General features: G+C 45.5%; 1 protein-coding gene and 1 pseudogene across 5 annotated transcripts in view; one reads left to right on the forward strand and one right to left on the reverse strand.

Moving 5' to 3' along the window:
- Positions 1-23,936, reverse strand: part of MPG (N-methylpurine DNA glycosylase) — a 29,719-nt gene that overhangs the window by 1,031 nt on the left and 4,752 nt on the right. For 3 of the 5 annotated variants that reach the window (XM_077142359.1, XM_077142360.1, XM_077142363.1), the window contains exons 2-3: positions 2,559-2,786; positions 442-646 (exon numbers count right to left, since the gene is read on the reverse strand). In XM_077142359.1, coding sequence (XP_076998474.1) covers positions 442-646; positions 2,559-2,786 — 433 coding nt within the window. Of the gene's footprint in view, positions 1-441; positions 647-2,558; positions 2,787-3,639; positions 4,481-23,936 lie in introns of those variants that run through there. The other 2 variants (XM_077142362.1, XM_077142361.1) reach the window with 2 other exon arrangements.
- LOC143667829 (transcription initiation factor TFIID subunit 9-like) lies at positions 8,446-12,397 on the forward strand (annotated as a pseudogene).

Consider the following 23,936-nt stretch of genomic DNA (forward strand, 5'->3'; position numbering starts at 1 on the left):
CCCCACATGGCCTCCTGAGTGCAGTGCTGCTGCCCATAGGGAGGGGGCTCCACTGCCAGCGAACAGTACAGTGCTCAGCCCTCCAGGGCACCCCCACTCCAGCCTCTGCACACCTGCCTGGAGCCAGCACTACCCGTGCCATCTCTGAGCTCTTGATGGCGTGACCAGCCAGATCTGCAGCTGTGACTGGGGAGCCCCAAGTAAACTCATCTTGGGGCGGGGAAGGGGCTTGGCTGAGACCCCTAGCCACTTCTTCCCCTCACATGGGCGGCCTGGCCACTCTTGAGGGATCTGGTGCTCGGTGTGTTTTCCCAGCTCTGATGACCAAAATGTCTCCCGATTTCAGCAAAATCATGCCTGGCTGCAAACCTGTGCCCTGTCCGTCCCAAGTACCCAGGGCAGCGGCCTGGGGAGCTGCCGGCCCCGCCTTTGGGTGCTCACCCTGGCTGGAGATGTTCATGCAGAAGTATATGCCGTAGATAAGGTACACGTACAGGGTACCCGGCTTCATGAACATGCCGCGGTTGCGCATGGTCAGCCGGCCGCCCCTTGAGTGGGCTGCTGCGTCCTCTGGCCCGAGGTATGCCTCTGTTTCCACGATGCGGCCACGGAGCTCCATGCCATCAGCCAGCCGCCGGACCAGGACCTGTGGGCCGAGGTGGGCGTCTGCGCCGGGGCCGGGTGGGCCTCCCCACCGGGACTGCCCTCCCCTCCCCCGCCCCAGTCCCCTCGAGCCCATGGCTGGCTGCCTCTACCTCTGGTCTCCTTGGGACTCCTGGGCCCTCCAAAGGGGCCTCTCAGAGCAGCAGCCCAGGCTGCCGGGTGGGGTGGAGGGGGCTGGCAGGGCACCATGGGCCTGAACCAGGGTGCTTTGTGCCTGGGAAGCCTGGCCCCATGGCACAGCTGTGGGAGGAGTCCTGGGAACAGAAAAGCCAAGTACCCCCAGACCTGATGCAGTGGGCTCATGGCAGAACTGCAGAGTATCAGGGAGCCCTTCCTGGAGGCGGTGGCCCCAGAAAGCACCTTCTGCTGCCAAGGCAGGAAAGTTAGGGCTCTGCCACACCAGCTCCAGGAGAGGGTGACCCCACTCCTCCTTCAGACGTACCCTGTTCCCATCTCCTCAGGGGCTCCCACACGCTGCCTCCCCTGCTGCCTCCTTGCACTTCCCTGGGACGTCCTCATCACCACATGTGTTTAGAGGTGCTGGGGAGCCCACCTCCCATTCCAGGGTGGCGAGCTGTTGCCATGGGCTCTCACACTGACCTTTTGGGCTCTGCCTGCTACAGGGACAGGGAGGTGTGGGGTGCACCAACCCGGTCTGTTCCCGTGGGGCGAGCCCAGCTGTTCAGGGGCTGCAGAGCCCCCCCCCCGCCCCGAGCATCTCTGAGAGGCGCCATGGCCAGAAGGGGTCAGAGTGGCCAGAGCTAGTGACCATGGGCACTGCCAGGTAGGGAGAGCCACGCCATAGACCAAGGCCCAGGCCATGTGACTAGGGTTGCCACCCCGGCCCTGCCACACACCTCCAAGGTCGTGAGACAATAAAGGCCTTGCTCAAGCGGAGCCACGTGCAGGAATTTTCCTGGGGTGCCACAGTACCATAAGCAAGGGTGGGGGGGACACCCTCTCCTCTGCTGGGGTCACTCTGACCCCTTCTGAAGTTGGGTGAGCTTGTGGGGGAGACCAAGGAGAGAAAAAGAGATATGGAAAGGAGAGATGGAGATGCAGAGAGAGACAGAAAGATTGGAGAGAAGGGAGAGACAGAGACATGGAGAGAGGGAGAGACAGGTGCCTCTTGGGCCTGGAGAGACCCTGAGAGCTGTCTCCACCTTCCCCACCCATCTGCGCTCTAAGACCAGAGACTCGTCCTCATTTGAGGGTCTGAGGAGGTCCTTCTGGGGTACAGGGTTCCTGGAGGACCAGAGTCTGCCCCTCTGTACAAAGCCGACACCTCAGAGTCGGCTACCTCAGTCCCCAACTTGGGGTTGTCACAGAGCCTGGGCCCTCCAAGAGCTGAACCAAGAAATTATAAGTCACAGGGGGTCTTGGGGACATAAAACCCATTAACGCTGTTCGAACAGTGCTGCAGGATGGCGTCAGCAAAGTGTGCTGTGGGGACTGGCCAGGAGACCCTGCTGCCTGCACCGAGCTGCAGGGCTGCTGTGGGCAGCTGGGCCTCTGTCCCTTCAGGCAGTTCTGAAGCTGGGCCGCCCAGTGTCAGCTGCATATACAGTTCTCCCGTGTGTAAGAACAGAAAACCAGGACACACCCGCACACAAGCTCCAGCCAGGCTGGTGAGGGTCGAGTGCCAGCAGTGACCCTGTCCTCCAGGCAGACCCCAGGGCCACATGCTTGAGCAAGGCCAGTGGCCGCCTGTCTCCCACACATGGACACACTTGGGACAGACCCCTGGGCCTTCTCCCAGCTCATCCCAAGTCGCCCCAGCAGATAAGACGGTGCCCCCAGCTGCCCCTGCCGCAGGCACTGGGGAGACCGAGTGTCTGAGCTGTTGGCAGCCAGGTCTGGGCGTGTGCTCCACACTGTGTGGCAGTGGTGGTTACCTGTCCCAGAAGCGCCTGAGCCAGGGGCACCGCGGGCTGGTCGAAGAACCCTGAACCCAGGCGGGCAGGGCAGCTCTGTGGGCCGGAGAAGTAGATGCTGCGCTGGGGGCCCAGGGTGGCCGGCAGCCCCCTGGGGGGCTCCTCAGTGGTCATCTCGGCTGTGCCAGGCTGGCTCTGACCCCTCTTGGCCTCCAGGCGCTGCTTTTTTTGCCCCATCCTGCGGGAAAGCTGAAATGAGCAGAGAAACAAAGCAAAGTGTCTAAGCAGAAGACAGACCAGCCCACAGGTGGGCAGCGGGTGTGGGCAGGGAAGGACTGCAGGGGCCAGCGGCTGTGACCACTGCACACAGAGCAGCTGGGGCTGGAGGAAAGGACGTGCTAAGCCGGGTCCATGCACAGCAGCAGGTGCAGAGCTCAAGGGCCCTGTGGGACAGGGCAGTGCCCCTAAATCTTCTCGGTGGGGGGAGCAAATGTCCCCAGGCCTGACACACGCAGGTGAGGAGCACCGGGCATCCAGGTCATGACCCCGGGGGTCCCCAGTTACCCTGCTGCAACATCTGGGATGTCCGAGTGACATGAAAGTGGGGCACAGTGTGGTCCCTGAAGGGGAGCAGCTGTATGGGGCATGCCGAGTTAATGCAGGGGCTGACATCCAGAGGGCCAGTGACACTCCCAGGCTCTGTACCCCAGCACGGTTTTGAAACAAGAAAAAATTTGCAGAATTATTTTTCTTAGTGTTCCAGAAAAGAGTTCAAGGATTACACTAACCCAGCAAGTGCTGAATCAAGAAAAAGGCAAGCAGGAAACAGGAGGAAAACCTTAGGATACCTTTGCTGGGGCTTCCCCAAGCACCCCCCAACCCCACTCGGTACAGAGCCTGCACCCCCCCCCCCCCCGACCCAGTACGGAGCCTGCACACCCCCCTCCACTCGGTACAGAGCCTGCACCCCCCCCCCCCCCGACTGGGTACGGAGCCTGCACACCCCCCTCCACTCGGTACAGAGCCTGCACACCCCCCCCCCCCAACTCGGTACGGAACCTGTACCGCCCCCCCCACCCCCGACTTGGTACGGAGCCTGTACCCGTGGTGCAGCCGCTCGTCCTGGGCATGGGGGCGGGGCAGAGAAGCCCACATGCACACACTGGGGGGCTGTCTGCCAGCAGCCTGAAGGGCCAAACCAGGGTGCCTGTCTCTGGCTCACAGGTGTCAGACCTGGCTGTGGGCACAGAAGAGATGGCAGGGTGGGAAAATGATCACATTACAGCTGACGGTGACAAAGGATTACCAGCTCTATGACGTACAATGCAGCGCCTGGGACCAGGAGAAAAGACTGCAAATCTCCTGGAGAAAGAGGAACATCTGGAGTACTCATAAAAATGGGAAATTCACACGGCCACGCATGCCTGCCCAGGACGAAACATGCTCAGAGACCAGAGTGCCTCAAGCTGTTCTCCAGGCTCGCGATGAGCCGGCTGCACTCTGCAGGAGAGCACTCACACAGCCCACAGGAAAAGGGCATCTTCATTTTTTTCTCCTTTTTTTGGTTATCTCTGTCACAACACCAAATGAAACATGTTTAAGGAACAGATACTTCAGTAACTAAATTCCAGACTTAATATATTAAAATATTAAATTGTCCAGTATCTAGTGAAAAATTATAAGGTGTATAAAGAAACTGGAAATGATCGCCCACTCAAAGGAGCAAAGTAACACATCAAAAACCATCCATGAGGTGTGCCAGACAGAGACTAAATGTGCTAAGGGAACACGGACAAGGAACTAAAGGAAATCGGGGAAAACAAGATATTAACCAATGAGAATTTCAATGAGACAGGAGACATAACAAGGAACAAACAAATACTGACGCGGAAAGACAATCAGTGAACTTGAAGACGGGGAAAGAATGAAGAGCAGACACGGTCGGGCGCAGCGTGCCCGTGAGAGAAGGTGGCAGAGCACAGGGCGGACTGGGGGCGGGCGGGTAGGGCTCAGGGCGCAGGCCTTCTGCCAAAACAGCTGCCCAGCAGGCAGGGACTATCTGAAACAACTGCTCTGAAACTGGAGGCCAAAAGAACACTTGAGCATCCAGGGGGGAGCGGGATGAAGAGGCTGAGGAATGACATAACCACGGGGCACTGCTGTGCGTGGCAGCTGCCAGTGCCCACTCCGACGTTCCTGGCAGACCACTGCTGGCGACAGAAAGGGACATAAACACCCTCTTCCCAAGGCTGGGGTGGGCACAGCAAGTCACTGATGACTGCTTTGGATTGTGACGTCAGATGGCTGGTCCCAGCTTTGGGGGCAGCCAGTGCCTCCACCCTTCCCGGACAGGGAGATGGGAAGACACAGGCAACCTCGGGCTGCGGGGAACGGCTAGGGAAGGGCTGCATTTGATGTGCAGCCCATGGACACTCGGCTCTGGGGGCTCCGTGCCCCCTCCATGGGCCCCTGGCCCTGCTTCGGCTGGGAAAGCCTGACCTGGGAAAATCCTCCCAGAACGTTCCCTTCGGGCAAAAGCAGCTTGAGACAACGAAGGCAGTGTAAGAACCTCCAGAGGCCAGCATCTCAGGCAAAGTCTGAGGCTTCCAAGGCCCAGGAGAGAGGGTGGCTTGTGGCGAGCTGGGGACGCACGTCTCCTGTAAAGAGGGGAGCACGGATGGCCCCAGAGGGACGTGGGACCCGACGCATGGCCCTCACCTTGCGCAGACCTTCCCCACAGGAGTCAAGAAAATCTCTGACTTATCACCAGCCAGTTACAAACTCAAGAAACAGGCATCTCAGGGAATAAACCACTGAGTTAACATCTTAAAATAGTAAAATGTACAGGATCCAACAGAAGAGTACAAGACAAAGAAACAGGAAATGATGGCCCCCTCAAAGGAAGAGGATAAAAATAAAACACCAAAGAGGAAGAAGAGAGAATGTGGATGTACAAATAAAGCCTTAAAAAAAAAACGATCTCAGACTGTTCAAGGCGGTCAACCAGTGGGCATGCTCGGACCCAGAGTCCCGGGAGCTCCTCTCAAAGAGGCTCAAGGAAACGAAGGGAAATGCAGAAAAAGAACTAAAGGACGTCAGGAAAACAAGGAGTGACCAATGCGAGAGTCTTAGTAAAGAGACATAAATTTTAAAACAACCAGAGAGCACCACTGCAGCTGAAGGCCACAATGACTGAAATGAAAGTTGCCCAGGAGGGTTTCAAGAACAGATCTGTGCTGGCAGAATAAAAAAATCTGAGAACTCAAAGACAGGATACTTGAAGTGAGTCAGGCTGGGGAGCAGAAAGAAAAAAAGAATTATTAAAAGTGTAAATACCCTGAGACAGCCCTGGGGCACCATCAAGCACCCCAGTACAAGCATTCGGGAGTCCCAGGAGAACAGGGAAAGGGGCAGAAGGGAAAGTTAGAGAAAGAATGAGAGAACCTCCAAACTTAGCATCTCCAGGAGGCTCAGAGAACACCAAACAGGATAAGCATAAATAACAACCCACTCCACTATATACTGATTACACCATTGAGTCCAAGGGACAAGGAGAGTGCCCCAAAAGCTGCAAGAGAAAAGCAGCATGCTATCTGCGAGGAAGTCCCAGTCAGACTGAGTACCAACTTCTCATCAGAAACCACGGAGGCAGGAAGGCAGGAGGCTGAAATACGTAAGTGCTGAAAGGAAACTGCCTGTCAAAAATTTATATCCAGCAAGACCTTCTTTCAAAAACGATGGAGAGGGCGGTGCATAGGTAGCTCAGTGGTAGAATTCTTGCCTGCCATGCGGGACCCCAAGTTCCATTCCTGGACCATGCACCCCACCCACCCTCACCCCCTGAAAAAAAAATGATGTGGGGGGGGGAAGAAAGATAACAAAATGAAGTGTCAGTGGCTGAGAGAGTTCAAACAGAGTTGAGAGGTTATTCTGAAGGCTACTCCTCCACAAGCTTCAGCTAGATATTGCTGACTGCCACAGTTTGCCAAACCCCAACCAAAACCATTCCTGTTAACCCTTAAGAACCCAGGCTCTATCTGAGATCCTACGAAAGTTTCACTCACTAAGTTTACTTTCCAGACACCTACAACCTCCAGATGGGTTCCTAGGCCACATAAGTCCTGAAACCCAGAGGGCCAGGCTCTCCAGAACATCAGCTAGTTCCATCCCCTGTCCCATACTATCCACACTGCTTTCCAACATGGAAAAGTTACAGTGGGCACAGCCCAAATGCCCCTAAAGACTGGTAGAAGGGTCAAAGGAGGAGGAGGAGTTGTGACGGGAGGATCTAAGAGCTGCGGGTGGCCGCTGACCGTCACGGTGCTGCGGGTGACCGCTGACCATCGTGGGGTGTTTCTCTTCAGTCTCCAGTGTCTTGGAGCAGCCAGAAGGAAAAACGTGAAATTGTGGAACTGTAATCCACACCAAACTCTGAAGTCTGTTCTGTACCTACTTGTAATAATGTACTTCAAAATATATTGCTTTTTTGTATATATGTTTTATTTCACAATAAAAACTGTTAAAAAAAAAAAAAGAGGGAGAGATTAAGACTCTCTCAGATAAAACAAATCGGAGGGAACCCATCACACTAGGCCTGCCCTACGAGCAATGTCAAAGCGAGTTCTGTAGACCCAAAGGAAAGGACACGAGGCAATGGTTCAAACTGCATAAAGGAATGAAGACCCGTGCTGGAGGCAACCATTTGGGTAACTATAAATGACAATATTATTGTATTGTATTGTTTGGGATGTAACTCCATTTCTTAACTTCCTACAGGTGCTAAAATGCAAATGCATAAAAAGTCATGATAAATCTATGTTTTTTAACATACAGTGCAAAATTAGAAATAGGGGGTTTATGGAGTAGAGGAAAAGTGTATGTGTATGCTACTGACGTCAAGTTGGTATCAAACCAAATATGATTGTTATATATATATATATAAGATGTTAAATGTTACCCCCATGGTAGCCACAAAGAAAATATATGAAAAATACATCCAGATAGCAAAGAGAAGGCAGTCACTATAGTACAACACAAAAAATGAAATTAATATAAAAGTAGGCATTAATGGAAGATTTAAGGGACAAAAAAGGTACAAGACTTAACAAAGGCTAAATAGCAAAATGTCAGAAGAAAGTCCTGCATTATCGGTAGTAACTTGAAATATCAGTGAATTAAACTCTCCAAAGGGCAGAGACTGGCAGGATGGAGGAAACAGCATGGCCAACCATATGCCGTCTGCCAGAGAACCTTAAATTCAAAGTTACAAGTAGGTTAAAAGGAAAAGGATGGAAAAATAAATATACCATGCTAGTAGTAACCAAAAGTGACCTGGGGAAGCTATACTAACACCAGATAAAATAGATGTTAAGTCAAAAACAGTAACAAGAGACAAAGATAGTCATTACTACTGATAAAGGGAACCTTTCCAGAAGAAGCTGTGACAATTATAAACGTATGTGCACCTACCAGCAGAGCCCCCGATGATGACGAAAACACTGACAGATGGGAAGGGAGAAATGAACGGTTTTGAATTAATAGCGGAGCCTTCAATAAACCACTCTCAATAACACATAGAGTATCTGGCAGATGATCAGTAAGGAAATAGAAGACTTGAATGATCATTTTGCCAACCAGACCTGACAGCCATACAGAACGTGCCACCAGACAAAAAGAGAACACGTTCTTCTCCAGCAAACACGGCTCATTCTCTAGGAGAGGCCGTATGTTCAGTCACTAAGGGAGTCTCGATAAAGCAAAAAATACTGAAATTATAATAATTAATAAAAAAATACTGAAATTATACACTGGAAATGAAAAGAAGCTAGAAACCACAATGGAAAACATCTAGAAGTCAGTAACAAAGGGAGAAATGGAAAATTCACAAATATGTGAAAATTAATCAACATACCCAAACAGCCAATGGGTTAAAGAAGAAATCAGAACGGAAATTAGGAAATATCTTGAAGAGAATGAAAATAAAAACACAACATACCAAAACTTACGGGATGCAGCAAAAGCAGTGCTAAGAGGAATATTCACAGCCCTAAATGCGTCCATTAAAAAGGAAGAGGGATGTGTGGGGCGCACGAGTCCGGGCACTCAGAACCATCGCCGAGAGGACCATGCTGCAGCCCAGCACCCTGCTCACCACTGCACCAGGGCTTGGAAAAACTACATTAATTTAGGTGATTTAGCTAAAGAAATCTCATCACCAGGTATCGAGTCTAGCAAGATGGCTTCTCCCAAGAGCATGCCAGAAGACACACAGATGACGGCACAAATCCTGAAGGACGTGGGGATTACAGAACATGAGCCAAGAGGTATAAATCAGATGTTGGAGCTCGCCTTCCAATATGTGACCGCAATTCTAGATGACGCAAAATTTATTCAAGCCATGCTAAGAAAGCTACTGTTGATGCAGATGATGTGCGACTGGCAATTGAGTGTTGTGCTGACCAGTCTTTCACCTCTCCTCCCCCGAGAAATACCGCGAGGCCAAGAAATCAAACCCTTTTGCCATTGATCACGCTATGTTCAGGTCCTAGATTACCACCTGACAGATACTGCTTAACTGCGCCAAACTATAAACTTAAGTCTTTACAGAAAAAGGCATCCACTTCTGCAGGAAGAACTGCTCCCCGGCCGGCGAAGTGGGGTCAGTTCCTAGCAGACCCAGGACTCCACACCAGGCACACCAACTCCACATCTCTGTCTGTTTCAACTGACGTCGGGGCTCCAGGGTCCCTCGCAGGGCAAAGGTTTACAGTGCAGGCGCCACTTCACTGTCCCCTGCTGTAAAAGCGTCCTTTCCTGCAACTAACATGGCGTCATCACAAAATACTGCCAGGGAACCATCAAATGCACTGAAAACAAACATGAAGGAGGTGAGGATAATGTATGATAGCTTGTAATCTAGCCTTGATGCACATGACCTGTATACCTGGTGCTGAATCCATTGTACTTAAATTAAACATGCACGCTGGACCTTTTGAAGTTCTGTTTTGGAAAGCCTAACCAGTATTTAATGAGTAAATATGGTTACCATAATTTAAAAAAAAAGTACATTGGCAAAGGAACCATGGCGTATACTTATGAACGAAGGCTGTGCTGCTACAAAAAGGAACAATGTCGTGAGGCAGGCACCGATGTGAGTGAACATGTGGGACATCTGGTGAGGCAAAATAAGCCAGAAACAAAAGAACAACAATGGTATGGTGACCTTTAGAAAATGCTTATAAGAAAACAGGGGCCTAGATAGTAAGCTTTCAGAGCAGACACATTAAGTCCAGAGTGGTGATTATTATTTCTGGATTTTGAGAGGCTGTTTTATAGATATAACCTGATTATTTTGAGATAAGAACGAAGCCGAAAAGGATGGGGTTAAAGTAATTCAGAACATAGGGATAAGAAGACAGAGTCTATATTTTAGAATCACACATACTCTTTGAGACCAATGGAAGAAAGGTTTATTTGATCCGGAACTGAAATTTTTCTGTAATGCATAATCTAATTCAGCCTATCTGTACAGCTCATTTGAACCACTGAAACACAGGAAGCACAGTATAAGAAAGAGGTCCTTTAATCCTGTGTAGATTGTTGTAATGCCTGGAAACATCCTAGAGTATATTAAGCAGATAATCAAAAAGTACTGGCCAAGTCCCCTGAGGGGTGGGAGAAAGAATATGAAACTATCAAACTTTACCATCAGGGAATCCCCTGATACTGTCAAACTTTAGGGACACCCAAATCAATAGGCCATGCTTTCAATCATGAGGCTTACTCTTGTGAATCTTATGTAGGTAGTGGAGAAGCTTAGACTACCTATAGGCATGCCTAAGAGTTACTTCTGGAGGACCTCTGTTGTTGCTCAGATGTGGCCTCAGTCTCTCTAAGCCCAACTCTGCAAGTGAAATCATTGCCCTCCCCCCTACGTGGGACATGACATCCAGGGGTGAAAGTCTCCCTGGCGATGTGGGAGAGGATTCCCAGGGATGAATCCAGACCTGGCACTGTGGGATCAACAATTCCATTCTAGCCAAATGGGGAAAAAGAAGTGTAATTAATAAAGTTCCAGTGGCAGAGAGAGTTCAAATAGAGTTGAGAGGCTACTCTGAGGTTGTTCTTATGCAAGCTTCAGGTAGACCTTGCTACCTATCATAACCTGCCAACCTCCAACCAGGACCATTCCAGCCAATCCTAAAGAACACCTACGGCAATATATAAGATTTCACAAGGGTTCCAGGCACTAGAGTTACTTTCCAGAAACCTGCAAGCTCCAGATGGGTCCCTGGACCAGATAAGCCCTGACACCTAGCCCAGTCTCTCCAGAACATCGGATAGTTTCATCTTTGTACCCCATATCAGTACAGACCCTTCCAATATCAAAAATTTAGAATTTCCCATTGCTCAAACACCCCTAAAGAGAAGTATAAAAAGATCAAAGGTGGTGGTGAAGTTATACAGAGAATATAGGACTTAACAAATGAATATGAATGCTGAATCATTAAATTGATGTCTCTTTTAGTCTCCAGTATTTTAGAGCAGCTAGAAGTAAAAACCTAAAGTTGTGAAATTGTAACCCATGTCAAAGTCTGAAATATGTTCTACAACTAATTGTTGTGCTGTGCTTTGAAATTTATAGCTTTTTTTGTATATATGTTATTGTTCACAAAAAAGAAAAGAAGGAAAAAAAGTTGATTGTGATGACAAAAAAATAATTAAGCCTTCTAGCCTCCTGTATTCTGGAGAAAAACCTGAGAGGATGGCATGTATCCTGGTTTGAAATGATGTATGAACCCTAGAAAAGCCATGTTTTAATCCTAATCCCATTTTGTAAAGGCAGTCGCTTCTTCTAATCCCTGTTCAGTATTGTATGTTTGAATCTGTAAATAGATCATCTCCCTGGAGATGGATTTAACCAAGAGTGGTTGTTAACCAGATTAGGTGACAACATGTCTCCACCCATTTGGGTGGGTCTTGAGAAGTTTCTGGAGTCCCACAAAAGAGGAAACATTTTGGACAATGGGAGATTCGGAGACAGCAGAGAATGCTGCAGCACCACGAAGCAGAGTCCATCAGCCAACGCTTTGGAGATGAAGAAGGAAAATGCCCCCTGGGGAGCTTCATGAAACAGGAAGCCAGGAGAGAAAGCTAGCAGATGATGCCATGTCCGCCATGTGCCCTTCCAGCCAAGGGAGAAACCATGACCCTGTTCGCCATGTGTCTTCTCACTTGAGAGAGAAACCCTGAACTTCATCGGCCTTCTTGAACCAAGGTATCTTTCCCTGGATGCCTTTGATTAGACATTTCTATAGACTTGTTTTAATTGGGACATTTTCTTGGCCCAAATAAATTACAATTACATTACAGTTCTTGGCTAGAACTGTAAACTAGCAACTTATTAAATTCCCCTTTTTAAAAAAGCCATTCTGTTTCTGGTATATTGCTTTTCAGCAGCTAGCAAACCAGAACAGTATGGTAGCCCATGGCCAACTCTGGGATCTGTTCTGTGACCACCGATTGAAGAGTGCTTTAAAAACTATTGTTTTGGAGACTTCTGGAGAAGATGGCAGCTTAGTAAGGTGCGCGCGTCTTAGTTCCTCCTCCAGAACAACTACTAAATAACTAGAAACAGTACAGAACAGCTCCCGGAGCCACGACAGAGACCAGACACACAGTGTACCCCAGTCTGGACTGGCTGGACTGGCTACGAGACTCCGCTGTGGTGAGGTCCCCAAGCGGTGCGCGCTTCCCCGGGCTGCGGCGGCTGGCGGCCAGCCCCTCTCCCTCCCTCCTTCCCGGTCCGGCTGAGACTCGGATCAGTGGTTCTCCACGCCGCGGCGGCCAGCGACCGGAGCCCCTCCCACACACGCGGCTTCCCGGGCCGGCTGGGAGCCCCGGATCGGCGGTTCCCCAGGCCGCGGTGACTGGAGCCCCTCCCACACACGCAGCTTCCCAGGCCGGCTGGGAGCCTCGGATCGGCGGTTCCCCAGGCCGTGGCGGCCGGTGACTGGAGCCCCTCCCACACACGCGGCTTCCCGGAGGGAAAGGAAAGAGTCTCCAACAGTAGTAGAGACTGAGTCTAACCTAACACCAATAGTGGCATTAATGAACAACTTCTGACTACTAAAAATAGACCCTCAGCTCAGGCAAAACTGATCAAGGCGGAAGTCGCCTATTGGGCTAACTGAAAAAGGGGAAAGGGGGAGAAACAGAGCCTTCTGCTGCTATTTCTGCGGAGGCTTGGTTGCCTCTGGGCTCAGCACTGGGATTACACAGGTTGCGACTGCCCCGAACGCAGAGGCGGGCCGCTTTCAGGACTCTCTACCACCTGAACCTTCCCTGTGGGAGGGGTGAAACACAACTCAGGTGGAATCCCACTCTCAAGGAATTCAGATCCCAGGACTTCACAATTTGAAGCCATTAAAACCAACCTACAACCTTTCCTCTGCCTCCACCACACACCCAGCAGGGAGAGTCTTCCAAAGTTAAAGGAGCCACAACATCTTTTGCTGGTGGGACCCGCAGACAGACAAGCACCACGTACTGGGCAGGATAGGAAAAACAGAGCCCAGAGACTTCACAGGAAAGTCTTTCAACCTGCGGGGTCCCACACTCAGGGAAATCTGATTAAATGCCCAGACGCCAGCAAAAAATAACAAATCACACCAGGAAAATTGAAGATATGGCCCAGTCAAAGGAACAAACCAATAGCTCAAATGAGATACAGGAGCTGAGACAACTAATGCTGAATATACGAACAGAAATGGAAAATCTCTTCAAAAACGAAATCGATAAATTGAGGGAGGACATGAAGAAGGCATGGGCTGAACAAAAAGAAGAAATGGAAAGTCTGAAAAAACAAATCACACAACTTATGGGATTGAAGGACAAAGTAGAAAAGATGGAAAAAACAATGGAAACCTACAATGGTAGATTTAAAGAGACAGAGGCTAGAATTAGTGAACTGGAGAATGGAACATCTGAAATCCAAAAAGAAACAGAAACTATAGGGAAAAGAATGGAAAAATTTGAACAGGGTATCAGGGAACTCAAGGACAATGTGAACCGCACAAATATACGTGTTGTGGGTGTCCCAGAAGGAGAAGAGAAGGGAAAAGGAGGAGAAAAACTAATGGAAGAAATTATCACTGAAAATTTCCCAACTCTTATGAAAGACCTAAAATTACAGATCCAAGAAGTGCAGCACACCCCAAAGAGAATAGATCCAAATAGGCGTTCTCCAAGACACTTACTAGTTAGAATGTCAGAGGTCAAAGAGAAAGTGAGGATCTTGAAAGCAGCAAGAGAAAAGCAATCCATCACATACAAGGGAAACCCAATAAGACTATGTGTAGGTTTCTCAGCAGAAACCATGGAAGCTAGAAGACAGTGGGATGATATATTTAAATTACTAAAAGAGAAAAACTGCCAACCAAGACTTGTATATCCAGCAAAATTGTCCTTCAAAAATGAGGGAGAAATTAAAACATTTTCAGACAAAAAGTCACTGAGAGAATTTGTGACCAAGAGACCAGCTCTGCAAGAAATACTAAAGGGAACACTAGAGTCAGATACGAAAAGACAGAAGAGAGAGGTATGGAGAAGGGTGTAGAAAGAAGGAAAATCAGATATGATATATATAAAAACTATTGCTTTTTTATATTTTTGCTTTGTATATATGTTATACTATATAATAAAGAAAGTTTTTTAAAAATAATTAAAAAAAAAAAAAGAGGTCGCCAGCACATAAAGCCTGAAGGCGTGCACCTCCGTACCCAGGCGACACCTGCCCCAGCCCTGACGGCCGTGCAACCCCCTGACCCCGGCCCCCACCCAAGCTCTGCGCACAGCCCCTGTCACACCCCTGAGCTCTGGGCAAGCGCTACCTGTGCAGCCAGGCCACACCTACCCCAGCCCAGGCAGGCCCCACTCCCACCCACTGCCCTGAGCTCTACACATGCACAGAGTAAGCTCCTATGAGAGTCACAGACATCCAGGAGTGTAACTGTTAATTCTAAATGCTCAGATACTGAGCTGTCTGCACATAACGTGGGCTTTCCCAGAAACTCTGGGAGTTTATGTGACACCTGAGACTCAGAGCCAGAGCTCTGAAGCTATGAAAGTCAGCAGTCCCCTAGGAACTGTCTAAAAGTAGAAAAGTGATCAGACCGAGGAGAGATGAATGAAGCCGATCTGGGTGGGACTAAGGTAAATCACCACGCAGGGTAAACGATGATATGGTCTGTATTTTAAAACTTCAACTTCTGCGTGAGACTAAAGGGAGGCATGTTCAGTTGGTGCAAAATTGCTGTTTTGGGTAGGGCATTTTCTAATTTAACTGGCATGGCCCATTTATTTGAACACCATGAGTAAATGGCGTCTTGAATAGGCCCTGTTTTTTGTGGGTTTGTCCAGGTTAGTGTGATGCCCTGATAAATCCCAGAGTGATCTGGGCAGTGAATAAAGAAGCATTTGTTTAGTTTCCTTGAGGGGATGGAGAGAAAGGGGGAAATATTCAACTTCCCCATCTGGAGAATTTCTGATGTTCTTGTAAGCAGTAAGGACAACCAAATCAATAGGCTGAGCCCTTGATCTTGGGGTCCATTCCTATGAAACTTAATCCTACAAAGGTTAGGCTAGGCCTACTTAAAATTCAGCCTTAGAGTCACCCCCAGAGAACCTCTTCTGTTGCTCAGATGTGGCCCCTCTCTCTCAGCCCCAACATGACAAACAAACTCACTGCCCTTCCCCTCTCTACGGGGGACATGACTCCCAGGAGTGTAAACTCCTTGGCAACATGGGACAGAGATCCTGGGATGAGACGGGACCAGGCATCAAGGGAATGAGAATGCCTTCTTGACCAAAAGGGGAAAGAGAGAAATGAGACAGAATAAAGGTTTAATGGCTGAGATTTCAAGCAGAGTCAAGAGGTTATCCTGGAAGTTATTCTTATGCATTATATAGATATCCCCTTTTTTAGTTTATGGTGTATTAGACTGGAGGGAAGTACCTGAAACTGTAAAGCTGTGTTCTGGTAGCCTTGTTTCTTGAAGATGATTGTATAATGATACAGCTTTTACAATGTGATTGTGAAAACTTGTGTCTGATGTTTCTTTTATCCAGGGTACAGACAGATGAGTAAAAAACATGGATAAAAAGTAAACAAATAATAGGGGGAACAAAGGTTAAAATAAGTTGGATAGTTGGAAATATTACTGTTTAATGACAGGGAAGGGTAAGGGGTATGGTATGTGTGAGTTTTTTGTTTTTTCTTTCTTTTTTCTGGAGTGGTGCAAATACTAAAAAAAATTATCATGGTGAAGAATACACAGTTATGTGTGATATTGTGAGCTGATGACTGTACACCGTGTATGGAGTGTTTGTATGTGGAAACTGTTTGCATGTTTGTATGTTAAGTTTTATCAATAAACATAACTTTAAAAAATTAATAATGAAAAGAAGGCCCAAACAGCTAAAGTCATCTTGGAAAAATAAGAATGGACTCACATTTTCCCATCTCAAAACTAATTACCAAGCCAGAGAAATCAAAACAGTGAGGCACTGGCACAAGGACGGACATACAGACTAATTGAATAGAACTGAGAGCTCAGAAATCAATCAAAATTAAATCAAATCTATTTTTTTTTAAATCAGAATAATGTATTATTTTAATAAATCAACAATATAATCACACAATTTAGACTTAAATATAAATAAAGAAAATATCTTTGTTCTGATACTAATTCTCCAAGAGAAATCATACCAACAACTGATGCTACCTCTCCTGCCCTACATAAAATATTTATACTTTGGAATTAATTTCTGAGCAGGACGATTTGGGCTCTGGGCTTTATATCAGCAGTAATGGCCAATGGATTTTTGACAAGGTGGCAAAGTCCACTCAACGGGAAAAAACAGCCTCTTCAACAAAAGGTGCGAGAAAATTGGACCTCTAGTTGCAGGAAAAGAAAAAAAGAAAGGAGGAGGACCCATACCTCACACCATACACAAAAACAACTCAGAATGGATTAAAGACCTTAATATAAGTGAAACAACTTAAATTCCTCAAAGAAAATATGGGGAAATCTTCAGGACATCGTGTTAGGCAATGGTTTCTTAGACTTTACACCCAAAGAACAAGCAAAAAAAGAAAAAAAGGATAAGTGGGACCTCACCAACAGTAAAAACTTTTGTTCCTTAATGGCCTTTATCACAAAAGAAAAACAACAATCTACACAAGGGGAGAAAATATTTGGAAACTGCGTATCCGATAAATGATTAATATCCAGAGTATATAAAGAACTCCTATAACTTAACAAAAAAACAATCAAATCTTAAAAATGGGGAAAAGACTTGAATAGATGTAAGTCAGACACAAAGCAACAAAAACTGTATGATCTCACATATGAACTAAGCAAAATATGCATATCCATGAATTCAAAATTAGAAAAGAGGGTGCCAGGGGCCAAGATGGGTGGGGTGGGGAGCTGGCGCAGAGTGGGGCTGGCTGGGTTAGGAGAAGTGTGGCAGTGGATGATGGAGCACAGCTTTGTATGTAACTGACACCACGGAAGTGTACATTTGAAAAGGGAAAAAAAAGGAAATTTTAAGTTGTACATAAATTACCACACACACAAAAACACCCACAGAAATGCAAACACAATGTGCCGCAGTTACCACAGTCATGACATTGCTTCACGAACTGTGACAAAGGTACCACTCATACAAAATGTTAATGGGGAAACCTGTATCCTGAGAAAGAGGAAATGAGAACTTCATACCTATGATGTTCCTGTAAACTTACAGCTGTCCTAATTTAAAAACATATCTATTTTTAAGAAAGGACATATTGGGATATGTCAAAAAATTGGAATACAGACTCAAAGTTTTATATCAATGTTAAGTTTCTTGAACTTGGGGAGGGGCCAAGATGGTGGCTTAGCAAGGTGCGTGTTTTAGTTCGTCCTCCAAAACAACTACTAAATAACGAGAAACAGTACAGAACAGCTCCCGGAGCCACGTCAGTGACCAGACACACAGTGTACCCCAGTCTGGACCAGCTGGACCGGCTGCGAGCCTCCCCAAAACCATGAGTTCCCCAAGCGCCTCCCCCACAGGCGGCTGCCCAGAGGGAAAGGAAAGAGACTCTAAACCTGGTCAAGGCGGAGTTCACTCACTGGGCTCACGGAAGAAGAGGAAAGGGGAGGAAACAGGTTTTAGTGGCTGTGTTTCTATGGAGACTTGGCTGCCTCTGGATTCAGTGGTGGGACTTCTCGGGCTGCAACTGCCCCAGGCATAGGCAGAAACGGGCTGCTTTCAGGGCTGTCCCCCACCTGTGCCTTCCCCAGGGGAGGGGTGAAGCCCAACTCAGGTGGAATCCCTCTCTCAAGGAATTCAGACCCCAGGGCTTGGCAATTTGAAGCCATTAAAACCAGCCTACAACCTCTCCTCTGTTTCCACCATACCCCCAGCAGGGAGAGTCTTCCAAAGTTAAAAGTGCCGCAACATCTTTTGCTGGTACAACCAGCAGGCAGATGCGCCACATACTGGGCAGGATAAGAAAAACAGAGCCCAGAGACTTCACAGGAAAGTCTTTCAACCTGCTGGGTCTCACCCTCAGGGAAAACTGATGCAGGTGACTCCTTCCCCCTGATAGGAGGCCAGTTTGGTCTGGCAAAACCGGCTGGAGTCTATAATACCTACGTAGACCCTCCTAAGGGTGGGAGGGAAAAGGCACCTTACAAGCAGGGCAAGAAACAAGAAAACAAGAACTGAAAAATTACCCTCTGTTAAACAAAACTTAAGCTAGAGGCCCAGAAAAAGCTGAACTGAAGGTCAAAGAACAGAGAGACAACAAATTCATCTAGCAAGAAAACCCTAGGTAAGATAAGTGAAAGCAATCTCCAGAATAAACTAATTAAGGTAATTAAATGTCTAGACGCCAGCAAAAAATAACAAATCACACCAGGAAAGTTGAAGATACGGCCCAGTTAAAGGAACAAACCAACAGTTCAAATGAGATACAGGAGCTGAGACAACTACTGCTGAATATACGAACAGAAATGGAAAACCTCATCAAAAACCAAATCAATTAATTGAGGGAGGATATAAAGAAGGCAAGGAATGAACAACAACAAAACAGAAAAGTCTGAAAAAACAAATCACAGAACTCATGGGAATGAAAGGCACAGTAGAAGAGATGAAAAAAATGGAAACCCACAATCGTAGATTTCGAGAGACAGAGGATAGGATTAGTAAACTGCAGGATGGAACATCTGAAATCCAACAAGAAAAGGAAACTATCAGGAAAAAAATGGAAAAATATGAGTAAGGACTCAGGGAATTGAGTGATAATATGAAGCGCACGAATATACGTGTTGTGGGTGTCCCAGAAGGAGAAGAGAAGGGAAAAGGAGGAGAAAAACTAATGGAAGAAATTATCACTGAAAATTTCCCAACTCTTACGAAAGACCTAAAATTACAGATCCAAGAAGTGCAGCACACCCCAAAGAGAATAGATCCAAATAGACGTTCTCCAAGACACTTACTAGTCAGAATGTCAGAGGTCAAAGAGAAAGAGAGGATCTTGAAAGCAGCAAGAGAAAAGCAATCCATCACATACAAGGGAAACCCAATAAGACTATGTGTAGATTTCTCAGCAGAAACCATGGAGGCACGAAGACAGTGGGATGATATATTTAAGTTACTAAAAGAGAAAAACTGCCAACCAAGACTCCTATATCCAGCAAAATTGTCCTTCAAAAATGAGGGAGAAATTAAAACATTCTCAGACAAAAAGTCACTGAGAGAATTTGTGACCAAGAGACCAGCTCTGCAAGAAATACTAAAGGGAGCACTAGAGTCAGATACAAAAAGACAGAAGAGAGAGGCATGGAGAAGAGTGTAGAAAGATGGAAAGTCAGATATGATATATATAATACAAAAGGCAAAATGATAGAGGAAAATATTATCCAAACAGTAATAACACTAAATGTTAATGGATTGAACTCCCCAATCAAAAGACAGACTGGCAGAATGGATTAAAAAACAGGATCCTTCTATATGCTGTCTACAGGAAACACATCTTAGACCCAAAGATAAATATAGGTTGAAAGTGAAAGGTTGGGAAAAGATATTTCATGCAAATAACAACCAGAAAAGAGCAGGAGTAGCTATACTAATATCCAACAAAATAGACTTCAAATGTAAAACAGTTAAAAGAGACAAAGAAGGATACTACCTATGTTCTAGTTTGCTAGCTGCCGGAATGCAACACACCAGAGACGACTGGCTTTTAATAAAAGGGATTTATTTTGTTAGTTCTTCAGAGGAAAGGCAGCTAACTTTCCACTGAGGTTCTTTCTTACGTGGAAGGCACAGGATGGTCTCTGCTGGTCTTCTCTCTAGGCCCCTGGGTTCCAAGAACTTTCCCCGGGGTGACTTCTTTCTGCATCTCCAAAGGCCTGGGCTGAGCTGCTAGTGCTGAGATGAGGAATGCCGAGCTGCTTAGCAGTGCTACGTTGCAATCTCTCATTTAAACACCAGCCAATTAAGTCAAACATCACTCATTGCAGCAGACATGCCTCCTAGCTGACTGCAGATGTAATTGGCAACAGATGAGCTTCACATACCGTTGGTTTATATCTGCAGCAACAAGACTAGGTATGCTCACCTGGCCAAGTTGACAACTGAATCTAACTAACACAACCTACTAATAAAAGGAACAATTCAACATGAAGACATAACAATCATAAATATTTATGCACTGAACCAGAATGCCCCAAAATACATGAGGTAAACACTGCAAATACTGAAAAGGGAAATAGACACATCTACCATAATAGTTGGAGACTTCAATTCTCCACTCTCATCAATGGACAGAACATCTAGACAGAGGATCAATAAAGAAACAGAGAATTAGAATATTACAATAAATGAGCTAGACTTAACAGACATTTATAGGACATTACACTCCACAACAGCAGGATACACCTTTTTCTCAAGTGCTCATGGATCATTCTCAAAGATAGACCATATGCTTGGTCACAAAGCAAGTCTCAGCAAATTTAAAAAGATTGAAATCATACACAACACTTTCTCAGATCATAAAGGAATGAAGTTGGAAATCAATAATAGGCAGAGCGCCAGAAAATTCACAAATACGTGGAGGCTCAACAACACACTCTTAAACAACCAGTGGGTCAAGGAAGAAATTACAAGAGAAATCAATAAACATCTCGAGGCGAATGAAAATGAAAACACAACATATCAAAACTTATGGGATGCAGCAAAGGCAGTGGTAAGAGGGAAATTTATTGCCCTAAATGCCTATATCAAAAAAGAAGAAAGGGCAAAAATTCAGGAAATAACTGTCCACTTGGAAGAACTGGAGAAAGAACAGCAAACTAACCCCAAAGCAAGCAAAAGGAAAGAAATAACAAAGATTAGAGCAGAAATAAATGAAATTGAGAACATGAAAACAGTTGAGAAAATCAATAAATCCAGAAGTTGGTTCTATGAGAAAATCAATAAAATTGATGGGCCCTTAGCAAGACTGACAAAAAGAAAAAGAGAGAGGATGCAAATAAATAAGATCAGAAATGGAAGAGGAGACATAACCACTGACCCCACAGAAATAAAGGAGGTAATAACAGGATACTATGAACAACTTTATGCCAATAAATACAACAATGTAGATGAAATGGACAACTTCCTAGAAAGGCATGAACAACCAACTTTGACTCAAGATGAAATAGATGACCTCAACAAACCAACCACAAGTAAAGAAATTGAATTAGTCATTAAAAAGCTTCCCAAAAAGAAAAGTCCAGGACCAGATGGCTTCACATGTGAATTCTACCAAACATTCCAGAAAGAATTAGTACCAATCCTGCTCAAACTCTTCAAAAAAACTGAAGTGGAGGGAAAGCTACCTAATTCATTCTATGAAGCCAACATCACCCTCATACCAAAACCAGGCAAAGATATTACAAAAAAAGAAAACTACAGACCAATCTCTCTAATGAATACAGATGCAAAAATCCTCAATAAAATTCTAGCAAATCGAATCCAGCAACACATTAAAAGAATTATACATCATGACCAAGTAGGATTCATCCCAGGTATGCAAGGATGGTTCAACATAAGAAAATCAATTAATGTAATACACCATATCAACAAATCAAAGCAGAAAAATCACATGATCATCTCAGTTGATGCAGAGAAGGCATTTGACAAAATTCAACATCCTTTCCTGTTGAAAACACTTCAAAGGATAGGAATACAAGGGAACTTCCTTAAAATGATAATAGGAATATATGAAGAACCCACAGCTAATATCATCCTCAATGGGGAAAAACTGAAAACTTTCCCCCTAAGATTAGGAACAAGACAAGGATGTCCACTATCACCACTGTTATTCAACATTGTGTTAGAAGTTCTAGCCAGAGCAATTAGACAAGAAAAAGAAATACAAGGCATCAAAATTGGAAAGGAAGAAGTAAAACTATCACTGGTTGCAGATGATATGATACTATATGTCGAAAACCCTGAAAAACCCACAGCAAAACTACTAGACCTAATAAACGAGTACAGCAAAGTGGCAGGTTATAAGATCAACATTCAAAAATCTGTAGTGTTTCTATACACTAGTAATGAACAATCTGAGGGGGAAATCAAGAAACAAATTCCATTTACAATTGCAACGAAAAGAATAAAATACTTAGGAATAAATTTAACTAAAGAGACATTAGAGCTATACAAAGAAAACTACAAGAAACTGTTAAAAGAAATCACAGAAGACTTAAATAGATGGAAGGGCATACCGTGTTCATGGATTGGAAGACTAAATATAGTTAAGATGTCAATTCTACCTAAACTGATTTACAGATTCAACGCAATACCAATCAAAATCCCAACAACTTACTTTTCAGAAATAGAAAAACCAATAAGCAAATTTATCTGGCAGGGCAGGGTGCCCTGAATTGCTAAAAGTATCTTGAGGAAAAAAAACGAAGCTGGAGGTCTCACGCTGCCTGACTTTAAGGCATATTATGAAGCCACAGTGGTCAAAACAGCATGGTACTGGCATAAAGACAGAGATATTGACCAATGGAATCGAATAGAATGCTCAGATATAGACCCTCTCATCTATGGACATGTGATCTTTGATAAGGCAGTCAAGCCAACTCACCTGGGACAGAACAGTCTCTTCAGTAAATGGTGCCTAGAGAACTGGATATCCATATGCAAAAGAATGAAACAGGACCCTTATCTCACACCCTATACAAAAGTTAACTCAAAATGGATCAAAGATCTAAACATCAGGTCTAAGACCATAAAACATTTGGAGGAAAATGTAGGGAAATATCTTATAAATCTTATAATTGGAGGTGGTTTTATAGACCTTACACCCAAAGCAAGAGCACTGAAGAAAGAAATAAATAAATGGGAACTCCTCAAAATTAAACACTTTTGTGCATCAAAGAACTTCATAAAGAAAGTAAAAAGACAGCCTACACAATGGGAGACAATATTTGGAAATGACATATCAGATAAAGGTCTAGTATCCAGAATTTATAAAGAGATTGCTCAACTCAACAACAAAAAGACAGCCAATCCAATTACAAAATGGGAAAAAGACTTGAACAGACACTTCTCAGAAGAGGAAATACAAATGGCCAAAAGGCACATGAAGAGATGCTCAATGTCCCTGGCCATTAGAGAAATGCAAATCAAAACCACAATGAGATATCATCTCACACCCACGAGAATGGCCATTATCAACAAAACAGAAAATGACAAGTGCTGGAGAGGATGCAGAGAAAGAGGCACACTTATCCACTGTTGGTGGGAATGTCAAAGGGTGCAACCACTGTGGAAGGCAGTTTGGCGGCTCCTCAAAAAGCTGAATATAGAATTGCCACACGACCCAGCAATACCATTGCTAGGTATCTACTCAAAGGACTTAAGGGCAAAGACACAAACGGACATTTGCATAGCAGTGTTTATAGCAGCATTATTTACAATTGCAAAGAGATGGAAACAGCCAAAATGTCCATCAACAGACGAGTGGCTAAACAAACTGTGGTATATACATACAATGGAATATTATGCAGCTCTAAGACAGAATAAACTTATGAAGCATGTAATAACATGGATGGACCTAGAGAACATTATGCTGAGTGAGACTAGTCAAAAACTAAAGGACAAATACTGTATGGTCTCACTGATATGAACTGACATTAGTGAATAAACTTGGAATATTTTGTTCATAACAGAGACCATCAGGAGATAGAAATAGGGTAAGATATTGGGTAATTGGAGCTGAAGTGATACAGACTGTGCAACAGGACTGGATACAAAAACCCAGAAATGGACAGCATAATACTACCT

The sequence above is a fragment of the Tamandua tetradactyla genome, chromosome 23, assembly GCF_023851605.1.
Source record: "Tamandua tetradactyla isolate mTamTet1 chromosome 23, mTamTet1.pri, whole genome shotgun sequence".
Classification (NCBI taxonomy): domain Eukaryota; kingdom Metazoa; phylum Chordata; class Mammalia; order Pilosa; family Myrmecophagidae; genus Tamandua; species Tamandua tetradactyla.